The sequence below is a fragment of the Euleptes europaea genome, chromosome 18 (genome assembly GCF_029931775.1).
Source record: "Euleptes europaea isolate rEulEur1 chromosome 18, rEulEur1.hap1, whole genome shotgun sequence".
NCBI classification, from domain to species: domain Eukaryota; kingdom Metazoa; phylum Chordata; class Lepidosauria; order Squamata; family Sphaerodactylidae; genus Euleptes; species Euleptes europaea.
This window is the reverse complement of record NC_079329.1, coordinates 41,575,469-41,600,881: the sequence shown is the minus strand read 5'-3', so window position 1 is coordinate 41,600,881 and position 25,413 is coordinate 41,575,469. Positions and strand designations below refer to the sequence as shown.

Sequence of the window (25,413 nt, the reverse complement as noted above, 5' to 3'; positions counted from 1 at the left end):
AAGTGATGCTTCAAGTGAACTTTAATGTAGAAGCTAAATACTTCTTGCTTGGAATGACTCCACCTCAAATTAAACTAATTAACAAGGAATTATACCAATATTATACCAATATTCGATGACCGCAGCTAGAACCCTGTTGGCAAAGTATTGGAAAGACAAGAAGACACCAAAGTTATCAGAATGGATGACAAAAATGCTTGAATACGCGCCTATGGCAAAATTAACTAATCTGCTTCAAAAAAAGATGACAGATGACCATAGACAGAGGTGGCAACCCATTTTACCTTAGTAACAGTGCTTGCATGTAAAGAAATAACTGTAGATCAAGATTATAATATTTTAGGTAATTGTCAGCTTTATTGTATAACAAGTATGATTGAGAGAGAAAGACTATATATTCTGAATAGCGAAGATTAACTAATTGTAAGTTGTCAATGGAATATTATTTTTTGATGGTGTTGATGGGACTCAGTCCAGACATGGGCCCAACTGTGTGTCAATGCCTTGCCTCCCCCTCCCCCTACTTTTTTCTTTCTGCATCCTATATAAAAAATTAATTAAAAAGGAAAAATGGCAATTGCATTTTTAAAATTTTAGATGGTGATGCTTTCTCAATAAATTAACATATTCAGAGAAGTTTGGAAAAAGCCTTTCCTCTCCCTCTTCCATTTCCCATCCCCAGAAGCCTCCATCGCAGCTCTAATCTGAGTTGGATTGGAGCTGCAAGCAGCCAGTAGTAAACGCATCTAATCCGCCCTTAACACTGAAGCTTCCCTGAGACATTTTCAGGGACGTGTGTCAGTACATTCACATAAAAGTATTTATTTGAGACTTTGCATGGCGCTATCACAGTGCTATTCACTCAGTTGCTTGGGAGTCGCGTGTAGCTCTTTTGAGCCCCATATTCCCCAGAGTTGCGCCAACCTGCCCTGTTTTGCAAGGGCCCTGCTCAGTGAGGCTTGTGTTTGGCAGGTGGCTCCCACTTTAAAATAGGCAACGCCGGAAGAATGCGTAAACTGCAAGCATCTTGCCAGGGATGGAAGTCAATGTGGCTCTTTTGATGGAGGGTAATGGTGAATGTGAACAGAGCCCCCATGGTGCCGAGTGGTCACAGCTGCAGTACTGCAGTCATAAGCTCTGCTCACAACCTGAATTAATCTGTCTTCACTGTTGAAGATACAGGGCAGATTCCTTCTCCTGAACAGAGATTTTGGAGAGGGGAGAATGAGGAACTGAGGCAAATAGTGGTAACAAGGCAGGAAGTCCTAGAACGTCTAGACAAACTGCAAACTAACAAGTCACAGGGACCAGATGGTATTCATCCTAGAGTTCTTCAAGAACTCAAATGGGAAATTGCTGAAATCCTAACAAAGATATGTAATATGTCCCTTCGATCAGCCTCTGTACCAGAGGACTGGAGAATAGCCAATGTAACACCCATTTATAAAAAAGGTTCCGAGGGGACCCAGGAAATTACAGGCCAGCTAGCTTAACATCTGTTCCGGGTAAATTAGTGGAAAGCATTATTAAAGATAAAATTGTCAACATATAGAAGGGCAAGGTCTGCTTGGCAAAACCCAACATGGCTTCTGTAAGGGCAGGTCCTGTCTCACTAACCTATTAGAGTTTTTTCAAAGCGTCAATAAACATGTGGACAGGAATGAGCCTGTGGATATAGTGTATTTGGATTTCCAAAAAGCTTTTGACAAAGTCCCCCACCAAAGACTGCTAAGCAAACTTCATAGTCACGGGATAAGAGGATTGAGAGCTGGCTGAAAAATAGGAAGCAGAGAGTAGGAATCAATGGTCAGTTCTCACAATGGGGGGACGTGAGCAGTGGGTTCCCTCAGTGATCTGTGTTGGGACCGGTGCTTTTCAACCTGTTCATCAATGACCTGGAGTTGGGGTTAAACAGTGAAGTAGCCAAATTTGCAGATGACACCAAATTATTTAGGGTGGTTAAAACAAAATCGGACTGTGAAGAGCTCCAGAAGGATTTCTGCATACTGGAAGATTGGGCATTAAAATGGCAAATAAGATTCAATGTAAGTGTAAAGTGATGCATATTGGGACAAAAAATCCCAACTTCACATAAACACTGATGTGATCTGTGCTGGCAGCAACAGACCAAGAAAGGGATCTTGGGGTGGTAGTGGATAGCTCAATGAAGATGTCAACCCAGTGTGCGGCTGCTGGCAAATTCCATGCTGGCTATAATTAGACAAGGAATAGAGAATAAAACTGCTGATATCATACTGCCCTTGTACAAGTCTATGGTGAGACCACACTTGGAATACTGTGTACAGTTCTGGTCACCACACCTAAAAAAGGATATTACAGAGCTTGAGAAGGTGCAGAAAAGAGCAACCAAAATGATTAGGGGACTAGAGCAACTGTCCTATGGGGAGCGGTTAAGACGCTGAGGGCTGTTTAGCTTGGAAAGAAGGAGGCTGAGGGGAGACATGATAGAGGTCTATAAAAATATTCATGGTTTGGAGACAGTGGACAGGGAGAAGTATTTCTCCCTCTCCCATAATACTAGAACGCAGGGTCATCTGCTAAAGCTGGAGGGTGAGAGATTCAAAACAGATAAAAGGAAGTATTTTTTCACACAACGCATAGTTAAATTGTGGAACTTCCTGCCCCAGGATGTGGTGATGGCTGCCAGCTTGGAGGGCTTTAAGAGGAGAGTGGACATATTCATGGAGGAGAGGGGTATTCATGGCTGTTAGTTAGAATGGATACTGGTCATGCTGCATACCTATTCTCTCTAGTATCTGTGGAGCATGCCTATTATTTTGGGTGTTGTGTAACGCAGGCAGGATGGTGCTGCTGTAGTCGTCTTGTTTGTGGCTTCCTAGAGGCACCTGGTTGGCCACTGTGTGAACAGACTGCTGGACTTGATGGGCCTTGGTCTGATCCAGCAAGGCCTTTCTTATGTTCTTATGTTTTTATGATCCCGATGGAAGTCAGGTTCAGGTAGCCGGCTCAAGGTTGACTCAGCCTTCCATCCTTCCGAGGTCGGTAAAATGAGTACCCAGCTTGCTGGGGGTAAAGGGAAGATGACTGGGGAAGGCACTGGCAAACCACCCCGTAAACAAAATCTGCCTAGTAAACGTCAGGATGTGACGTCTCCCCATGGGTCAGGAATGACCCGGTGCTTGCACGGGGGACTACCATTACCTTTTTAATGGTGAATGAGGCTCTCTGCAAGCTGCAGAGGGGTACCATTGCACCATTACTTCTATAACCAACCATTATAAGGCAGGGGCGTAGACTTTACAATTTCCCAGGGCGGGCTGAGGCTGGGCCAGAAGCATTGCTATGACATCATAGGGAGGAGCTAGTGACATCACAGGGAGGGGCCTCCATTGCTACTATCTATGGAGGCAGGGCTAAGGGGGATTTAGAGAGGGGCTCCCCAGATATTTAGAGGGGCTTCAACAAATGATCTTCAGACAGCTGAGATACAACTTTTACATTTAATTAACAATGCAAATTGTTTATTTAAATTTTTAAAATTACAGTAAAATCAAATATTCTCCTAATCCCCTATAACCCCTTCTGCTGCTCCCACAAGCATCCTCTCCTGCTATATCCCATCCGTCCTTCCCAATTTCCCTTCACCTCCCCATGGCATGTTTTGGTATGATTAGTGCAGAAGCAAGAAGAAACTCTGCTTGATGGAACTGTAGATTACTTTTTTTGTAGAACTGTGTTTAATGTGTCCAAATGTCCAAACAAAAGCAACTGTAACTGTAGCATGAAGTAAGTAGCAAATCCCAACAAGCTTTGTGCATATCCATCTGCTTTTGCCCCAGGATCTCCTTGCTCCTCAGAAGGTTTCATGCTGGCCATAATTAGACGAGGAATAGAGAATAAAACTGCTGCTATCATACTGCCCTTGGTGAGACCACATTTGGAATATTGTGTAAAGTTCTGTTCACCACACCTAAAAAAGGATATTACAGAACTTGAGAAGGTGCAGAAAAGAGCAACCAAAATGATTAGGGGACTAGAGCAACTGCCCTATGAGGAGTGGTTAAAATGCTTAGGGCTGTTTAGCTTGGAAAGAAGGCAGCTAAGGGGAGAAATGATAGAGGCCTGGCTTTTGCTTCACATTAGAAGCTCTCTTCTCTGAAGAGGGAAGTTTCACAATCCAGCTTTGGGTGTAGGTCATTAATAATAGATTGGACTGGTTTGAGTTGTGAGCTGTATGTGACCACCAGAAGTAGGAACATAAGAAAGCCCATGCTGGATCAGACCAAGGTCCATCAAGTCCAGCCGTCTGTTCACACAGTGGCCAACCAGGTGTTTCTAGGAAGCCCACAAACAAGACAACTCCAGCAGCATTATCCTGCCTGTGTTCCAAAGCACCTAAAATAATAGGCATGCTCCTCGGATCCTGGAGAGGTTTGCATCATGACTAGGTATGTATCATGACTAGTATCCATTTTGACTAGTAGCCATGAATAATCCTCTCCTCCATGACCATGTCCACTCCCCTCTTGAAGCTTTCCAAGTTGGCAGCCATCCCCACATCCCGGGGCAGGGAATTCCACAATATAACTATGCGTTGTATGAAGAAATTCTTCCTTTTATCTGTTTTGAATTTCTCACCCTCAAGCTTCAGCAGATGACTCCGCATTCTAGTACATGAGAGAGGAAGAAAAGCTTCTCCCTGTCCACTCTCTCCATATCATGCATAAATTTATAGACCTCTACCATGTCTCCTCTTAACCACCTTCTTTCCAAGCTAAACAGCCGTAAGCGTTTTAAACACTCCTCATAAGGCAGTTGCACTAGCCCCCTGAACATTTTGGTTGCTTTTTTCTGCACCATCTCAAGCTCTGCAATATCCTTTTTTAGGTGTAGTGACCAGAACTGCACACAGTATTCCAAGTGTGGTCTCACCATAGATTTTTACAAGGGCAGTATGATAGCAGCAGTTTTATTCTCTATTCCTTGTCTAATTATGGCCAGCATGGAATTTGCCTTTTTCACAGCAGCTGCACACTGGGTTGACATCTTCATCAAGCGATCCACTACTGGCCCAAGATCCCTTTCTTGGTTAGTCGCTGCCAGCACAGATCCCTTCAGTGTATATGTGAAGTAGGGATGTTTTGCCCCAATATGCATCACTTTAAACTTGCTCACATTGAATCTCATTTGTCATTTTAATGCCCATTCCTCCAGTTTGAAGATTCCTTTAGAACTCTTCACAGTCCAGTCTTGTTTTAACCACCCTAAATACTTTGATGTCATCTGCAAACTTGGCCACCTCGCTGTTCATCCCCAACTCCAGGTCATTGATGAACAGGTTGAAAAGGTGTTCTATTGTCATTTTCTTGGGGTTTGTCTTGTAGCAAGCTGTGCCTGGATATCCTTCTGGCCTTTCCAATCATCTTTTTTTGTAACCATATCAGCAGGATATTGTAGTTGCAAAAGTGCTCACTATCGCTCCTTCAAGTATCTCTTTCTGAGGGGTTGGAGCAGATGCGACTATAGCGTAGGGCTTGGCTATAGACAATGGACTGCTTGATACGGTTGGGGTGGTACCTGGAGGCACATAGATATGTTTGCTGATCTGTTTCCAGAATAATGTGGTGCTTGTGGGTCCCTCCTGTATCCGTACTGTGGTGTCCAGGGAGTTTATTTCTTGTTCATAGAAATGCATATTTAGATTGATGGTAGGGTGGAAGTTTTTGAAAGCCTGGTGAGATCTTTTGAGTCCAGACAAAGAAAATGTCATCAATGAATCACAAGTAAAGGAGAGGTGCTGTTCTAGATCCGCCATGAAAATGTTGGCATACCGTGGAGCCATGTGGGTGCTCACAGCTGTGCCACTGATTTGAAGGTATAACTCCTCACCAAACCTGAAGTAGTTTTGGGTAAGAACCGGCAGAGTTCAGTGGAAAGATCCTTTGTTTGGGCCATAGGAACAAGTCTTTTAAGACAGTGTATAAATTCTTAATAAACACAAAAATATATACTAGCAAACAGGAACAAAGCCCCAAAGAATCAGGGAAATTGTAATATGATACATCAGGAAGGTAGGATAGGACTATAGTTGCCATTGTAACCGAGCCCCTCATGTGGGCACTGGTTGCCCGGGGGGGGGGCTCAGGACCCCTCAGGACCCCTGGCCAAGTTGGGGGGGGGGGCTAAAGCCCCTCAGACCCCAGATAGTTTACGCCTATGTTATAAGGGGAGAAGTGGTGCGCCAGTACAGTTTTGATGGTCAGAGAGAGTGTATGTGCTGCTGAGAAGCCACAGTTGTTGACGAGACCCTTGGTTTGAGTGTGAGTCAGCCACAGAGGAGTTCTCCACAATGGCTGGCAGTTGCCAATGGGAAGGAAGCAGAAGAAGCAACTGGAAGGAAGGAGTGCCGCAGCCCCCACCCCCAGCTGGTGCAGTAAACTGGTCCTGGACATCCTTGATAAACGGACCCCAGATCGATGTTGCAGACCCTAATGACCACAGCCCTCAAGACCAGGTCTGGGAGCCCCGGTAGGCAGGCAGTGGATGGAGAGAGCCCTCCGTCTATCCTGTGATCTCAGTACTAGGTATGTGCACCCCAACCCAAAGTGTTCACCAACAGAGCCCTGCAGAGGGTGTGGGTAGCCCACAAGGAGACCAGCCATTTTCCCCTTGCCACCCACAGAGCTTTGGCTAGTGCTATGTTGAACAATCTAGTAAGATACACTCCTCCCATAGGGCATCCAACTGGGTGGGTTTTGGCCACGCGTGACATGTCAGCCTTCTCATCCAGCATTAATTTGTGGACAGTAAAGGTCTTACCGTGAACTGACCTGACATTTAGGTCCATATGATGCACAAAGGACCAGAGGCCACGTTGCCACTGGGACAACTCAAGGATACCCAAGGACAAGCTAGCACCCAGGACTTGCAGAGGTTTCACGTTAGTTGCACAAATCACTTACAACGCCAGTTCCAGAGATTCACAGTCGCCATTCAGCGAGGCCAATTTCCCAGTTAGCACCTCCACCTGCTCCCACCCAGGCTCCAGGTTGGCTCTCTCTGCGTGGCTCCTTCACGGGGTCCTTTTAGCTCCTGCTCACTCCACCCCTCCTGTGGGGTTAAGCCACAAAGCAGCCGGACTGCCACGGTGTGTGTGTGTGTGTGTTCCTTGCTGCTCTTCCCCCGAGAGGCTTGGATCTCTCCACACTGCAGAGCCCCCAAACCTGCCTTGCTGCTCTCCTCCCCAGCTGCTCCCCTCCTTGCTACTTTCTGCTGGGGCCTTTTCTCTCCCTTCCCCTAGCCACTCTCTGCCTCCCTGTGCTTACTCCTGAGTAGGGCCTTTTCCCCAGAAGGAGCCAGCCCTGGATGTCCTTCCTCCTGCCTGCTCCTCCAGAGCTCCTGCAGACCCAGGCGGCTCTTCCATAGGGCAGTGCCCCCTTCTCCCCCAGGGTTAGGCTGCCCAGGGGATGACAGCCCAATAATATTGTTCATAATTTGCAACTTTATGTGTGTTTCATTGTTTAGAATGGTTATTAAATAAAATTGTCCAGCAACAATATTTCCCCAATGGAATGCTGACGTTGTTAATTAACGTGCAGGAAGGAGGACTGGCCTTTTTGGTGCCCCTTCCCCCTCCCACCACATCCACCCCCACCCCTGGACACAACAGAGGTACCCCCCTTCAATCCAAAGAACCCAGGGACACTGAAAAGCAGGCATAGGGTCATCTGCTTTCTGGGAAAGGAACTGTGCCGGATCCAGGGCCTTGTGTGAGACTCTGCGTTTGTTCTGCATGCACAAGATTGCAGGTTCAGTCCCCAGAATCTCCACTTCAAAGGTCAAGAAGACGGTGATGGGGGGGGGGGGAGAAGCCTTCGTCAGACCCCTGCCAGTCAGAGGAAACAAAGCATCCGTGCAGGGCTGGCGGCAGCGTACCCCCAGGCAGGGCAGCTGCCAGGATCCAGGGTGTCCGGCGGGGGCCCTTTGCCATACCCACCACACCGCTCCGACTTCTCACTTCCTGACCACCTGCTCACGTTCTCTTGCCCTCCACCCCCCTCCACGCACATTTCTCTTGCTATGGGAAAAGCGTTCTGATGGTGGCTCCACGTGGCGGCACACCACGCGTGTGATCTTCCCCTCGTGGATGCAGGCGCCACACGCGGGCAGACGTTAAGGTTGGCATGCTAGTGGGCGGTGGGAGGGCTTGTGAGTGGGCAGGGTAAGGGGGTCTGGGCAGTGGGGGAGGAGCATACGATTTGGACGGGAAGGGGTCACAAGCAGGGTATGTGGCAGCGGCGGCAGCAGGGAGAGCTGCAACAGGCCCTTGCTGCTCAGAGTCCCCTAGCGGCCCTTGACCAGGGTGCCCCCAAACCAGGAACGGCCCTGCTGCTGCTGCTGCCTTGGCACCTTTGTGGATTCACTTCACAGTGGCAAAGAGGCAAAAACCTATTTCTAACATAGAGTTTCAGGGCAAGGTGACACCCTCAGCCTTCGTCTGGAGCACAGATCCGACTCTACAAAGACTTACATTCCCTGGAAGCAAGACTATCTACATTTCTCAGATATAGATTTGATGTCCCCGTGCTGTGTTTCTAATGTCCTCCTCGCCTCACAAGAGAGTTAGGAACGGTGTCACCGGAAGCATGAAATTGGTACCAAGTGGCATGCTTGTGGCTTAAGTTAAACTTGAATCCTCTTGGATTAGCTCCTTTCAATTCTCTCAGATAATTTTCATTCAGCTGGGCAGAAGCCATTGAGAGGAAATTACAATCTTATGGGTTTACTCCTCCAGCTCTCTGCCATCTTGGGTTCTTGGGAGCTAAAGAAACAATCAGACAAAGAATCTCGGATATACCTCTTCAAGTTGATAGAGTCCAGGCCACTTTTATGCAGCAATAGGGAATCAGGGCCAAAATTTTGTTCCAGCAAATTACCTTGGTGGATTAGAATTTTCTAAATACCACAGAGAATTTACTTTGACCCATTTCAATGTTCTACCTTCAGCTCAGCTACAAGGCATATATTTAGGTATCCCTTATTCCCACCCATTTGTGTTTTTTGCCACTTGAATGGGGCTGTAGCTGCTGAACATATGACTTCACTGTCATAAGGGTATTCATTCAAATAAGGGTATTACTCCAATTTTATCCAAGTTTCCAGGAAGATCTGATAAATTTTATAGCTCCATTCTTCTTGCAGGTGGCCTTAACGAGACCCCCACCCTTAAGGTGGCTAAATAATGCTCTTTGTCCCAGCCAGTCAGGAAGCAAGATGCTTCCGTCTTTTTTTAACCACCTTGTATCGCTGACATTAGTGTTTAATGGTTAAGAATTGTTATTGTTTTTATATGTTTTATTTGTGTTTAGCTAGTGCTCCTGTGTTGGCTGATCTTGGACCATAATACATGACTTGGATTGGAGTGAAACCAACGAGTGGTGAAGTTTCTTCTTTCCTTCCCCTGCACAACATTAAGCATCTGCGGAAGAAGCCCAGCACTGCGAAGCAACCTGGCGTACGGGGAGGTTTTTTTTCCCAGGAACAGGCTGCTCCAAGTGAGAGCTGGTGCCCAGTGAGAGGAGCCCCTCGGAGGATGCTGCCAGCGTAGCAGAGCCCCTCCCCACACTGAGCTCCCTGCCCCATTCCTCAGGGCCTGCTTGTCTCTCCTCTGGGGGCTCTTCTCGCTCTGTCTCTCGCCCACATCCAGGCTGGAGAGATGATATTGCAAAGGGCATTCATGGTGGAGTCAGATCAAAACCCATCAATAGTTTCTCCCTGAACAGAAACGAAAGCACCAATCAAGAGCCAAGAGGCCAACTATGTGGCTCTTGACAGTGGGAATGGGGGGAGACGAAAGCAATTGTTCCAAGAGCCAGCAGGGAGGGCAGAATGCAAGAATCATGTGATCCCCAAAGAGTGTCCTGCCCTAGGAAAAAGGGGGCGGAGCCAGACTAGGTGTGCATAATGTTGGCCAGCTTCTCTGGATTCAGAGCTGACTGGTGTCAGGCAAAACCCTTCACTTCTCACTATTCGATGGTGGGCATGGGGCTAACTGGTGAAAAAGGGCAGGTCTGAATATTTCAGCCGTCTTGGCACCCGTGCCACAGTGGGTCGGTTGTGGAGCCCCGTCACTTGTTCAAGGCAGCACAAGTTCACAGCCACCGCTGGGGACAGCCAGCATTGTCTAATCCACTGTTTTTTGGGGGAAAGCTTACATTTGTTGCAGTATTTTGATTGCATTACCACCCTTCTTGCTAATCATGCATGTTTTCTGAAATCTGTGAGATCATGCACTTTCAACTATCAGTGAATTCTGGTTGCATAAGGTTTACATGAATCTTTGACATTTAATTGAAACAGTTACAGAAAAATTAGATTAATTGCCTTTTAACAGAGACCGGGCAATCCTGAAAGGGGGGGCAGAGCAGCACAGGAACCAGCGTGACCCCTACGCCGGCGTCCATGCCACTTATGCCGTGAAAACTGGCACAGATGGTAGCACAGGGCGACATACGGTGGCCCCAGGGTGCCACGCAGCAGAGCGAGCCTCCTGCACCAATGCTGCCTTCCCAGCAGTGTATGCCTGGCACGAGCGCACATGCCAGCGTCCTGGGGGCATTCCCTGGGGAGGAGCTGCGTTTAGGCAGCTTCCTAACCCCTTTCAGGCTGGCAAGGAGCCATTTTGCAGGCATTGAGATATGCCTGCAAAATCGTGGCACAGCCCGTGGAACTCAATGGGAAGTTCCCACAGGGTTTTTCTCCAAAAACACTGTTCCTTAATTTTTGGCTTGCTGTGCTGGCAGCAAACCAAGATGGGATGGTTGTGCTGCCTCTGCCTGCCACCTATTCCCCCCCCCCCCCCCCCGCCTTTAGGAATGGACCGCTCGAGGTAAAGTTTAGAAAAGATAACAAGGACATACCAGATGTATTATCATATGCACGTGTCTGATTATCTTATATACACCTGTTGATTATATCATACATAGTTAAGAACCAACTGCTTATCTAGATCATAATCATATGATTAAAACAGAAGAGATTTACAGTAAGATAAGACTGATATTTTTCTATAAAAATGCATTACCATAATAGGAAAATCAGATTTCTCTGGATGGAAGTCTCCGAGGAAGATTAGGTGAGATTGCTGTATATGTGTGACTTGCGCTTATATGAAAATCACTAAAAGCAGTGAGACAATAACCTGAAAAATTACTTACTATAATATGGTTAAGAAATGCTAAGAATTTTTGATAATTTTAGCACTTGTTTCTACAGTAACTATAGGGTTGATTTTTACATGCTTGTATTTTCAGCACACTGCTTAATAAACAGGACTATTTCTTTTTTCAATAAAATATTAAGTTTTCAGTCTGGTTTGCTGATTTTAGTTCAAAGAACAGAACTTACAACTATCTCGTTTGTATTATCAGATTAAAGGCTGACAGCCCGTAATAGACAAATCCTGGAGACACGTGCCTGCCACTAAATATTTTGAACAGGCAAAGTCCTGCTGGAACTGTTTTGTCCATATTCTCTCTCTAAAATGCCCCATTTACACATTTGTACGAATGGAACCTTGAAAATACTACAGGCTGCTACAATAACAACGCTTTCCCGGGCATAAAGCCCAGCTGAATAATAGGGGACTTTCCTCCACGTAGACCTGCTTAGGGTTGCTTCCACAGTCACATTTCCCCTCTTTTTTTGGTAACTCTTTGTACCAGTGAAGTCTTGGCTGTGGCACAGTTCCTTTCCCCACAAAGTACACCAAAGTATACCACTTGCTCTTGGTTCTCTTATGCTCCAACCACAAACACCTACACTGACTTCGTCTTAGACACAATTCTACCCCCCAACGCACACATGCAATACCAAGCTTTCCCCCAAGTTCACTGGGGCAGCTGCTTGTCCTCTGGACTTAGATCCTGGCCAGACCACATCCTTGGTGTGGGCCAGCCAGCTTTCTTGCCCTTTCACCCTGCCTGATAAAGAATTCTGTGTGGTTCAAAAGCTATCCTCCTCTGCACCACAAGGCATGGGACAGGAACTGGACAACACATATTCTCAACACAGCTCTGGATTTTTTCCTGTGAAGCTGGAAGGAAATTTCTGAAAAGGAATTCATCAGTTCATCAAGAATGGTCTCAGCTATTTTCTAATTTTATTCTCACATAACCCATATAATATTTGGACAAACAGCACAAACTGTCCCATATCTGTTTCCTATCAAGCTTTTTGGCTTGTGGGGTTCTCTTCCAGGAGCTGTTCACAGCGCAGTATGAATTTTGATACATTCTTTTATCTACAAGACCTCTCTAAGGCAATAAAGGTGATGGAGGGACCTACAGAGGAAGTCCGTACGCATAAGCAAGTGGCTGTATGTGAAGGCTGCCTTGGAGTTTTACAGAACACTTCTGTCCATTTCTATTACCCACCTAAGGTTGCCAGTTTGGTGGGTGGAGCCTGGGAAGGGTGGCATTCTGGAAGGGGAGGAACCTCCATGGAGTATAATGCCATAGAGTCCACCTTCCAAAGCAGCCATTTCCTCCAGGGGATCTGGTCTCACCGGGAGGCCAGTTGTAATTCCAGGAGGTCTCCAGTCACCACCTGGAGACTGGCAACCCTACCCCCACCCCTTTTTTCCAAATAGTTCAAATTTACCTTGCAAATAATGCAGGGTTATAATGAAAACATAGCAAAAGCCATACAAAGGTCATTTGAAAGACCAAAGTAATGTTTGCAGCAACCTCAATAAAACTGTGGATGTGTCAAAATTAGAACCATTCACCGAATGCTTTCTTGTACAGGTTGAACTGTGTTGGTGTCTACACGATTTGGGCCCAAACAGGGATTTTCCGGACATCCATTCTGTAAGACCCCCTCCATAAAGGCAGGGCTGAGTCCCGGCACTTGTTCTCCTTCCTGGTGGAAAATGTTTTTAGCACGGCAACCGCAAGGATAGCAGATATGGGGAGAGCTGTTGCTGAAGAGCTCTGTGGAATCCCCAAACATGCAAATTTCTTGTGATGGAGTGAAAGTGTCCCTTTAACTGTGTGTGTGTGTGTGTGGGGGGGGGTTGTGTTCTTTCCAGCGCACCATGTAGCATAATTCACGGGGTCCCTGGGCGTGGGTTTCAGAGCACGCACAGAAGGCGCGATCCAGAAGAAGACAACGAGGAGCCGCGAGCAGCTGCGGGCCCCGCCGCTGGCGAGGGAGGCCAGAGGCGGCACTCTGCACGCGCCCGGCGGCACGCCCGCCTCCTGCTGCTCAGCCCGGGCCGGCTCCCTTCATGCCGAGGCTGCCTGGCAGCGCTGAAACGAGCGGGGCTGAGCGAGGCTGGGCTGCCTCTCGCAGAGGAGGCCTCGGGGCCGGCATCGCGCCCCCTTCAACCTGCGATGGGAACGTCCGACGGGGGTCACCTGCAGGCGCCCCAGGTGCGCCGCAGGGCCTGGCCGGGCTGCTCCCCCGGCAGGTGGGGTGGCGGCTCAGCGGGACTGCCTGCCAAAGCCCCCCCGGACGGCCGCCCTTCTCGGGGTCGCTCGGCCGGCCCGTCGGGCCCGGCTCTCCCCCCGACCCGCGGGCCGCCCGGCGCCCGCGCCCTGCCGGAGTGGGGGCACTCCTGGCGCCCGGGGCAGCCGGCCCACGCGGCAGCCGTCCGGCTCCAGCCGCCAGACCCCCCTCCCCTCCCCTCCCCTCCCCTCCCGGCCCCGCGCGGCCGGCGTCGAGGAAGAGCCCCCCCCCCCGCCGCGCCGCGCCGCGCCGCGCACTCACCGGCTGGAGCGCCAGCTTCAGACTCATGCCGGCGGCGGGCGGGCGGGCGCGGCGCGAGTGCGGGCCAGGCGGCGGCGGCGGCGCAGGCAGCGGGGCCGTCCGTCCGTCCGTCCGTCCGTCCGTCCTGGCGCGTCCCTCCGTCCCTCCTCCCCGCCCCGCGCTGGCCCCCCAGGGCCCGCCCGAGCCGCGCGCCGCTCCCCGGCCGGTGGGGCCGCCTCCGCCCTCCCCGCCCGCCCGCCCGCCCGCGGCCGGACAGTCTGCCAGGGCCGCCCGCGACTGGCCTCCCGAGAGCAGCCGGCTGCGGCCACGGGCCCCGGCCGCCGCCCAGGGAGCTCGCGGGAGACGCGCCGCCAACAAAAGCTGGCCGAGGCCGGGCGGGACGCCGCGGGACCCCCTCGACCCCCCAACGCAGAGTTACATTGTGGAACTCCCTGCCCCAGGATGGGGTGATGGCGGCCAGCTTGGAGGGCTTGAAGAGGGGAGTGGACATATTCATGGAGGAGAGGGGTATTCATGACTGTTAGTTAGAATGGATACTGGTCATGCCGCAGACCTAGTCTCTCTAATATCAGAGGAGCAGGCCTATTATTGTGGGTGCGGTGGAACACAGGCAGGATGGGGCTGCTGCAGTCGTCTTGTTAGTGGCTCCCTGGAGGCCCCTGGTTGGCCCCTGTGGGAACAGACTGCTGGACTTGATGGACCTGGGTCTGATCCGGCAGGGCCTTTCTTATGTTCTATGTTTGGGCAGTTCATGGATCACTGGAAAAAACTGGGTTGGATTAGGAACCTGCCCAACCTTTTGGAAAGGGGGTGTGGCTCAGTTTGGATTCTCCTTAGTCTGTTTCCACCTGCTCATTCCTAATCATTATGATTCACTGTACTTCTCATCAAAACTAGAGCTCTGCTGTCAAGAGGACAATGAGTTATAGCCCTACATTTCCAAACCTTTCCCCACAACCATGAGCGCCACGTTCTTTTTCCTGCCACTGCTACCTACCCTTCTGTTGGGCAAAGAGGCTTAGCTTCTCTTTAATATCAACAAGTCCCCTAAAACAGCCCCCTCAAAACATTTCTCCTCCCTCTTTCTCCATTTGCTGTGAACCAAGCAGTTAATCCACAAAGCAGTTGGCGCTGCCTTGTGAGGACGCAGCACACCACAGCATCATGCTTAAGTGTACATCGGTTCCACTAACTTTTGCCACCTCAGACAGAGATGGACTTGGAAGGGTGTAACTCTGCTTAGGATGGCCAACTTGGTGCGTGGGTGTGAAAAGCAGAAATGTGAACGCCCAGTTGCTGCCTTGATTGCCAGCCACGCAGGAACGGTGATTTACTGCCGTGTCGCAGCCTTTCTGCTCTGCATACGGCACGTGTGGTTTCAGCCTAGGAAAAACCGTTCCATTAAACTGAGTGTGTACTAAACTGCACAGACTGAGGGGGGACACATTTTTCAATATGAATGGAATATTACGGGTTCCATCATACATCAGATATTAAAAAGACAGAGGATCTTGAGGCGTCCTCCTGCAGAATTAAAGGGAAATGGAGCTGATCTTTACAAGCAATGCAGATCTCGGACAACAGCCTGTCCATTGACTGCCCTCCCCCCCCCCCGGCCTGTCAGCTGTGTACCCGTCACTTCCCTGCCAGCTAACGACCCAGTATTGACAAGATGGTGTCATGACTGATCAGGCCCGTTGCCTAGCAGCGCCCCTACGTATGCAGCTGGGCGTGCCACCCCTGCTCCGAGGTCTCCAGATACATAAGGCATGGGTGGGGGATGGGGGGGAGCATCCTGCCCCAGAGGGGCTTTCTCAGAGCTTGGGATGCTGACTGCCAGAAAGCGTAAAGCCATCTGATTAAGTGGCTGAAGAATCCATCAGGCTGCATTAAGAACAGAATAAATCAAATTTCTGCCTCGTCCAATATCCTGAGTCCAGGAAACCCCCAAGCAGGGCAAGGTGGAATGGTTTGGCCCCGCGCTACTCCGCGCTACTCTCGGCCATGGCATTTTTGGAGACACTGGTTCGTACTGACAATCAAATTAATGGAGAATAGATCTAATGCGTTGAAACACAGGGCTGGACGAGTGCCCCTCACCAACTCTCTTCTTCCCCTCCCATATTTTTGTACATATTAGATGCACCAAATGTCCAGAAGACTATCTGGAGTGAAAAACCAGCAATCTGCTCCATTGCATCTGGATGCATTTCATTTTATTCCTTCTTGTCCTGGGAGTAAAACGGCTGGTGGTAAGAAAGGCCCTGCCGGATCAGACCCAGGCCCATCAAGTCCAGCAGTCTTTTCCCACAGTGGCCAACCAGGTGCCTCCAGGAAGCCCACAAGCAAGACGGCTGCAGCAACACCATCCTGCCTGTGCTCCACAGCACTCTAATACAATAGGCCTGCCCTCTGATCCTGGAGAGAATAGGCATGCATCATAACCAGTAGCCATTTTGACTAGTAGCCATGAATAGCCCTCTCCTCCATGAACATCTCCGCTCCCCTCTTAAAGCCTTCCAAGTTGGCAGCCATCACCACATCCTGGGGCAGGGAGTTCCACAGTTTAACTATGCATTGTGTGAAGAAATACTTCCTTTTATCTGTTTTGAATCTCTCACCCTCCAGCTTCAGCAGATGACCCCATGTTCTAGTATTATGGGAGAAGCAGAAAAACTTCTCCCTGTCCACTCTCTCCATACCATGCATAATTTGATAGACCCCTGTCATGTCTCCCCTCAGCCGCCTTCTTTCCAAGCTAAACAGCCCTAAGCGTCTTAACTGCTCCTCATAGGGCAGTTGCTCTAGTCCCCTGATCATTTTGGTTGCTCTTTTCTGCACCTTCTTAAGCTCTGTAATATCCTTTTTTAGGTGTGGTGACCAGAACTGTACACAGTATTCCAAGTGTGGTCTCACCATAGATTTGTACAAGGACAGTATGATATCAGCAGTTCTATTCTCTATTCCTCGTCTAATTATGGCCAGCATGGTATTTGCCTTTTTCACAGCAACCGCACATTGGGTTGACCTCTTAATTCAGCTATCTACTACCACCTCAAGATCCCTTTCTTGGTCTGTCACTGCCAGCACAGATCCCATCAGTGTATATGTGAAGTTGGGATTTTTTGCCCAAATATGCATCACTTTACACTTGCTCACATTGAATCTCATTTGCCATTTTAATGCCCATTCCTCCAGTTTGGAGAGATCCTTTTGGAGCTCTTCACAGTCCGATTTTGTTTTAACCACCCTAAATAATTTGGTGTCATTTGCAAACTTGGCCACCTCGCTGTTCACCCCCAACTCCAGGTCATTGATGAACAGGTTGAAAAACACCAGTCCCAACACAGATCCCTGAGGATCTCACATCCCTCCATTGTGAGAACTGACCATTGATTCCTACTCTCTGCTTCCTATTTTTCAGCCAGCTCTCAATCCATAAGAGGACTTGTCCTCTTATCCCATGACTATGAAGTTTCAGAGAAAGCTGCCTTGGACGTCCTGACTTTTAGTCTCTTGTCTAGTAACCTAAATTTGGATTCCAAGATCTCCAGATTACACTTCCCCACATCGTTGGTGCCAGCGTTCACCACGACCACTGGCTCCTCCCCAGCACTATCTACCAGACTACCTAAATGACAGGTAATGTCCGCAACCTTCGCACCAGGTAGGCAAGTCACAATGCGATCCATGCACCCACCAGAAACCCAGCTATCTACATTTCTAAGGATTGAATCTCCCACTACAAGAAGCCCCCCTCCCCTCAGAGGCATATCCTCAGTACGAGGGGATATCTGTTCATCCACCAAGGGAGGGGTCCCTTCTAAGGTACCACATCCCCTTACCTCAGAGAGATGACCTCCTTCCCCAAGGGCTTCATCATCTGTGATTGGCAGGGAGCAGTCACCCTAGGACTGGGATGTGACTGTTTGATCCCTGGAGTCCTTACCCACCTCTCTCTCTGCCTGTCTCAGCTCCTCCAGTTGGTCTCAAAGAAGTGAACTTGCTCTGCTCCCTGAGAGCCAGGAGCTCCCTGCACTGAGCACACACCCATGACTTCTGTCCAGCAGGCAGATAGTCATACATGTGACACTCCATGCAGCACACTGGATAGCCCCCCCCCTGGCTTCCTGGCTTCATAAGTGGTGTTTTAATCATTTATTTTTGGTGTTTTAACTTGGACATGAAAGTGTCCTGGCCTCTATACCCTGCCATCTTCCTATACAGAATAAGAACCTTGTGCCCTGGCTTCCTTGCCCTGCTGCTAACTCACACCGATGCTTAACTCACTCAGTACTCATGCAGGGCACACAAATCTACTCTGCCCCAATAACAGGATCCTTTTCCCAACCCTATAGGGTCCCTAGGCCCAATCCCCAGGCTAAGAGCCACAGGGCAAAAGCCCTTGTGCCCTCACCCTCTGGTGAGGAGGGGAATTTGCAATTTAAATGCTCATAGCCTCCGCCTCTCACACGCAAGCTCCACACATCACCAACAAAAATCCCTCCTTAGAAGGCTACAGTTAGGGTACAAGCACCCACTGTCCCTCAATCGCAGTCCTCTCCCAGCAACCTCAGTTAAGTAATGCTCAGTTAATCAATGTTCCCCAGCAGTTGTAGGAAAGGCAAAAATCAGCACTCCCCTCCCCTTGCCAGCACTTCTGTCTCCCAGTCCAGCTGATTCACCAGATGGTGTGCCTGATGTACCACCTACCTGAGTGACCTTTTCTGTGACATTCTGGGTCCGCTCTGTCACCTTGTGTGGTGCGATGATCTCAATCTCTGTGGTAGAGCCCGAGCGATGTTTTTCCAGGTTGAATTCCACAAAGTTGAGGGTGAACTGTGGAATCTGGCTGATGGTTCTGTACTTCATAAGATCAGAGTCTGATGTAGAATTCTGGCTGGGCTTGATCTGGGAAGATTCTGAGAAAAAAGGGAATTAAAATACAGTCTAGTTGGGTGGCCCACAGAGTTGGCAATTGGCAGTTTCAGTGCCAGAACCCACATGCATGCATAAAGTCCAAACGACTCACTTTCTACTGCAAAGGGAAGGGTACTGGCCAAAGAGGACTGTAGGGCTCATTTTAATAGGATGGCCTGATTTCAGTTTGGTGCTTGCTGGAAGGAGACTTTTGTGAAATAAAAGAGACTCATTCTATAGAATCAAGAGTGGCCTTTCCAAACGAGGCAGGGCACAACAGAAAGGCCTGGCGGCTCATGGGCCGCTTCCCTCTCCTTGCTTGGACGAATTCTGTGAATCCCAGTGGGACGGGCTTTGCAAGAGAAGTTTGACCCAAGTCTTTCTGCTAATTTTTCAGTTCTTCTTTCAGATCATCCTGCCCACTACATGCTGAGCAGCAGCAAGAGCAGCCTCTACGAGTGGAAACTTGTGCAGAGAAAAGAGGGCCGTTGCCCTGCAGTGATAACTCCTGTTGCTGGCCGCCAGCTCTAGGTCCTTCCCCCTGCCCCAACTCCAGCCAGCTCCAGGCGGAAAGGATGCTGATCCCCTGGCTTTGGGTCAGGGACAAGGAGCCCCTGAAGAGGGTGTGTCTCTCTGGGCAGAACACCAGGGGAGAGACCTTGATGGGAAATGTCTTTGCGGGCCTTTGCCTCACTGCCCAGCTCTGTTTCATCTCCCTCAGAATGTTCCTTCTCCAAATGGGTCCCGTTTCCCCCTCCCCACTTTGGGTGTCTTTGTTCCTTGTCTGTTGTGGGGAGGGGAAGGGAATGTGAGCTGCTTTGAGACTCCTTAAAGGTAGAGAAAAAGTGGGGTATAAAAACCGACTCTTCTGCTTCTTCTTGTAGTACCTGGAACCGCCACCCCAGCACTCCCCAGTATGGACTAGTAGTCAGAGTGTTGGAGGGGCCCCCCGGGAGACTGAGGTGTGAACCCCCGCCCCCTTCTGCCATAAAAGCTTGTGGGATGACCTTGAGTCAGTCACACACTCTCAGCTAGGGCTGTCAATTCGGTTCGGTCCGAACTGAAAATCAACCGAATTTCCCCTGATTCGGTGATTTTCAGTTCGGACGGATCCGAACTCAAATCTGGCGGGCAACGGGGGGGCCCGAATTCAGCGAGTTCGGGAGTTCGCGAATAAATTCGGCCAATTCGGCCCCCCCTTCAGGGGAGCCCGCTGAAAGGCGCGGGCTGCCCTTTAAACTGATCTGCGCCTCCCAGCTGGGAGGCTCAGATCAGTTTAAAGGGCAGCCCGCCTCCCTTCAGCGGGCTCCCCTGAAGGGAGGCGGGCTGTCATTGAAACTCATCTGCGCCTCCCGGGCGGGAGGCGCAGATGAGTTTCAATGACAGCCCCCCCCCCTTGAGGGTAGCCCGCTGAAGGGGGGCGGGCTGTCATTGAAACTCATCTGCGCCTCCCGGGCGGGAGGCGCAGATGAGTTTCAATGACAGCCCCCCCCTTCAGGGTAGCCCACAGAAGGGAGGCGGGCTGTCATTGAAACTCATCTGCGCCTCCCGCCCGGGAGGCGCAGATGAGTTTCAATGACAGCCCCCCCTTCAGGGTAGCCCGCAGAAGGGGGGGGCTGTCATTGAAACTCATCTGCGCCTCCCGCCCGGGAGGCGCAGATGAGTTTCAATGACAGCCCCCCCCTTCAGGGTAGCCCGCAGAAGGGGGGGGGCTGTCATTGAAACTCATCTGCGCCTCCCGGGCGGGAGGCGCAGATGAGTTTCAATGACAGCCCCCCCTTCAGGGTAGCCCGCAGAAGGGGGGGGCTGTCATTGAAACTCATCTGCGCCTCCCGGGCGGGAGGCGCAGATGAGTTTCAATGACAGCCCCCCCCTTCAGGGTAGCCCGCAGAAGGGGGGGGCTGTCATTGAAACTCATCTGCGCCTCCCGGGCGGGAGGCGCAGATGAGTTTCAATGACAGCCCCACCCCCTTCAGGGTAGCCCGCAGAAGGGGGGGCTGTCATTGAAACTCATCTGCGCCTCCCAGCTGGGAGGCTCAGATGAGTTTAAAGGGCAGCTCGCCCCCCTTCAGCGGAGCCCGCTGAAGGGGGGCGGGTTGCCCTTTAAACTGAAAGCAACCTTTGAGTGACTTGATACCGCCCGACTTGCATGACTCAGCTAGGTCTGTCTGATTGCTACTGTCCAACAGCAGCCACCCTATGAAAGCCAGTGTGGTGTAGTGGTTAGAGCTTGACAGGGTTTCTCTGAGTAAAAGGCAGTGGGAGGGGGCAGGGTCCTTCCAGGGAAGACTCCTCAGGGCCAGGCCTGGCTCCGGTTGCCATCTCCAGGCTGGGAAATTCCTGGAGATTTTGGGGGTAGAGCCTGAGGAGGGCGGGGTTTGGAGAAGAGAGGGGCCTCGGCCATGTATAATGCCACAGAGTCCACCCTCCAAAGCAGCCATTTTCTCCAGGGGGACAGATCTCTGTTGCCTGGAGATCAGTTGTAATCCCAGGAGATCTCCAGCTGCCACCTGGAGGTTGGCCACCCTAGGCCTGAGAGTAACCTCTGGGTGACTTGATACCACCCGTCTTGCATGGCTCAGCTAGGCCTGGCTCAGAAAGCCAGTGTGGGGTGGCAGTTAGAGCTTCAGAGGAGGGCCTGGGAGACCCAGGTTTGAATCCCCATCTTGCGGTGGAAGCTCTCTGGGTGATTTTAGGTTAGTCACGTACTTTCAAGAGAACGATGTAAGCTGCTCTGTGGAGGAAGGTGGGATATAAATGAAGTAAATGAAGAAATATAGCTGAAGATAAGGAGGCTGGTAAAAAGGAGGTTGGTGAATGGCTGAGAAGGAGCGAATGAGGCAGGGAAAGGGGAGAAAAGAGGACTCCTCAGAACAGGATCATTTAGCTCATTTGCTGTAGGATACACCCAGAAGCTTCTGAGTTTTCTACAGGTCTGCATATCCCTCCCTCCTATCAGAAATATGTCCTGCTCCTTAACTGAATTCCCTTCTTACTTTAAAAAAAGTCTCGACTCCTTTTTTGGTTGGAGAGCTATGAGGGAACATGTGTAAGCCATTTTTGTCCAGATTGCCTGAGAGACATGCGGGTAAAACAGCCGAAAGGGCCTGGAGTAGAACCAGTGAAGGGCTTCCTGACCAAATTCATTCTCACCTGCTCTGGCCTATGACCTCATCTTCTTGGGCCCTTTCAGTCTTGTTAGTTTCCGCTGGGTCTGTCTCTTTAATGGGCTAACCAAATTGACAGGGTGCCCAACAGCTGTAAGCGGCCTGATGGCCCTTTACACACACACACACACACACAAAACACACACAAAACACACACACACACACACACAAGAAGGCCTCCGAGTTAGCAGGCCTTGTGTGGGATTGGGAGGAAAAACAGTCTCACTTGGGTAGCTGGTCTCCTATGGGGCCAGGTCTCCAAAACCAGACCTGGACAATTCTCAGCAGAGATGCAGAGGAACAACGAAGAGTCTTAATCAAGAGTTGGTTATGTTTTCCCCCCCTTCAAGTCAAAGTGTTTGCCTTGGGTGTCCCAAGGTTGTTAAAAGCAAAGTTATAAATTTGAGTTAGAAGAAGGTGGGATTTTGTTGCTGCACTGTACAGTTGTTTCTGTCCTCTTTTAATGTCCACAGTGACAAGTAAGAGTATTAAGCAGAAGTATAAAATCTCCAGTTGAGGGAAGAAGAAGAGTTGGTTTTTATATGCCAACTTTCTCTGCCACTTAAGGGAGAATCAAACCGGCTTTAAATTGCCTTCCCTTCCCCTCCCCACAACAGACACCCTGTGAGGTAGGTGAGGCTGAGAGAGCGTAACTAGCCCAAGGTCTCCCAGTAGGGTTGCCAACTGTCAGGTAGTAGCAGGAGATCTCCTGCTAATACAACTGATCTCCAGCTGATAGAGATCAGATCACCTGGAGAAAAATGGCCGTGTTGGCCATTGAACTCTATGGCATTGAAGTCCCTCCCCTCCCCAAACCCCACCCTCCTCAGGCTCCGCCCCAAAAATCTCCCGCTGGTGGCAAAGAGGGACCTGGCAACCCTATCACCCAGCTGGCTTCGTGTGGAGGGGTGGAAAAACCAATCCAGTTCACCAGATTAGCCTCTGCCGCTCATGTGGAGGAGTGGGGAATCATACTAGTCAAGGCACCAATCAACGGCCCTCTCCCCCAGCCTCGTACATTAGTACATGCTGACGAGAGGCATGGTCAGCTACCAGGGCTTGTGATATTCATGTGAAGATCTATGCTTTAAAATTTCCTTGTTCTTTCTTTTTCCTTCTCTATGTAGGATTTGCTTTATTTCTTCTTCCTTTGTTGTTTCTTCTTCTTAGTACCATTTCAGAGCATTTGTGGCTCACAGTTGTGGCAATTTTTTTACAGTATTTCTCAGACAAAAAAACTCCCCCACAAGTGGCAACATGATCACAACTCTTTCTGTATACGATGGCTCCAAGCAAAAATCCTGTCCACACTTTAAACTGTATGCATTCCAAGTTCCAGAGAAAATCCTGACTCCCCCACCCCCACTGTTGACCTGTTGTTCTTTCTCCCCCACTGACCCGTCCCCATAACTCCCGCCCGCTGCCGCCCTTGCTGGAGAATGCGGGGCCACACTGGGCCTCTCACCTGTTCGCCATCCTTGGGACAGACGGTGGTGCAGGCTCTGCCGGGTACTTCTGGCAATGAGAGCGGCCAGATCCTCAAAGTTCAAGATGAACATGATGACAGCGCCATCCTCATTTTTTACTGGGACAACATCCACCAGACACCGGACACACGATGCTGCCATCAAAAAGGAGAAAGAAACAAAATGAACAAAGACAAATGAGCCCGACAGTAAATAAATAACTACAAATTCCGGTATCCTTCCATGCCAGATAAAAGGTAAAGGTAAAGATCCCCTGTGCAAGCACTGGGTCATTCCTGACACATGGGGTGACGTCACATCCCGATGTTTACTAGGCAGACTTTGTTTACAGGGTGGTTTGCCAGTGCCTTCCCCAGTCATCTTCCCTTTACCCCCAGCAAGCTGGGTACTCATTTCACCGACGTGGAAGGCTGAGTCAACCTTGAGCCGGCTACCTGAAACCAACTTCTGTTGGGATCGAACTCAGAACGTGAGCAGAGCTTTTGACTGCAGTACCGCAGCTTACCCCTCTGCGCCACGGGGCTCCTATCCATGCCAGGACTCCCCCTGAATTGACTATACTTTTAACATGCCTTTCAAGAGCCTCCTCATATGGCCATCATAGATAGCGACAGGATAGTTGGGGGTGATTTCCCCCAGCCAAGAGACCCTATCAAAGCATTCTCCTGTGCGGTGAAATGAGCATTATCACAACATGGACGATCTCAGCATATTTAAGAGGACTAACTTGCTCCATTCTAGGGTATCTCATAGAATTAGCAATATAGTTTATTAAGGTACCAGAGTTACTTATAATTTTGGTATACTACATAAGCCTGAGCGCCACTGCGAAGTGACCAGGTGGCCGTGCAGCTTCTTTCTGCTGCTTATTCAATCATCTGACTCGTGATGCCACCATGACGCTTCTTGCTGGCACTAGCCTGGGAACGTGGCCGTGTTCTCCAGATGGGGTGGATAGGACGCTGGTTTTAGGTTACTCTTTAACTTTAGGATCAACTGCGTCTTCCCATATGTGGGAAACTTCATGGAAGAGTCATCTCAGTTCTTCTGGTATTTTATATTATCTTCTCACATCGCTGAGAGCACTTAGGGCTCATTTCCACAAGAATACAACTTATCCTATGGCAAAGTACCTTTAATCCGGAGTCAGTGAAAGCTGCAGTTCCATCCCTGTCCCCCCCACCCCCGAAGGAAGAAGAGAAGGCCTTTGAGACTAAATGCTTCTTGCTCTGGCCAGAGAATGGATTCCTGGTCGAGGCCAAACTGGGCAGTGAGAAGAGCCGTGGTGAGCAGAACGGGGGCTTCGCTCAGAGTCCCCTGCTGCCAGGACTCCCATTGGATTTTCCTTACAGTGAAAACTGTAGCCCCCCCTCCCCCGGAAGGGTGAGAGAAGAGGGCCAAGGACGGCAGCCCGGAACTGCTGCTGGCCGCCAGCCTACCTGCAGCGGGTGCCCACCGTGGGTGTCACTGGAATTGTGGCAGCAGCCGGCAGCAGCCCTCTTGCATGCCCCCCCAAGCAGGTACAGATGAGGGACCAAAGGCAGAAAATCACCCTGCCTTGCCCTACTTTTGGCTAACCTTTTCTAATCACCACATCAGACATTCTGGTGTTTTATCTTTGGTATCATTACTGACTAAGCCCCCTTCTTCTGCTCTACTCATGCAGTGACCAGTGTGTTTCTACTGACTGTGCACTTAACACTTACTTATCAAAATGATGAATTTTACAGTTCTGGAGAATTATTCCCTCTCAACTAATCAATAAGATGACCTGCAAATGTGTTCCTAACTAACTAACTATAACCAGGAAAATGCCATATGCATGAAGTTCATATTGGTGTTCCCTTTGGAAAACAACATCCTTTTTTTTAACCCCTCAACAAAGGAGTGACTGGCGGGAGGTGGTGGCGGGAGTACGGGCGCTTGCAGCAGTAGAGGTTGTTGGGGTACGAGCGGAACCATGGGGACCTGTCCCACCACGGGCAGAGCAGAGCGTGCTCAATGTAGCTCGTCCACCTCTAGCCAAAGTCCCTCCAATAAGCCCCACAGCGTAGCTACCTGCTCAACTAGTTCATGGTTTTGATGCT

At 49.9% G+C, this 25,413-nt stretch overlaps 1 protein-coding gene across 1 annotated transcript in view; it reads right to left on the bottom strand.

Moving 5' to 3' along the window:
* The window catches only part of KCNH6 (potassium voltage-gated channel subfamily H member 6), a 145,169-nt gene that overhangs the window by 50,126 nt on the left and 69,630 nt on the right, over positions 1–25,413 (bottom strand). The window contains exons 3-4 of the mRNA XM_056863319.1: positions 23,305–23,460; positions 18,466–18,674 (exon numbers count right to left, since the gene is read on the bottom strand). Of these exons, the coding sequence (XP_056719297.1) occupies positions 18,466–18,674; positions 23,305–23,460 (365 nt within the window). The remainder of the gene's footprint in view (positions 1–18,465; positions 18,675–23,304; positions 23,461–25,413) is intronic.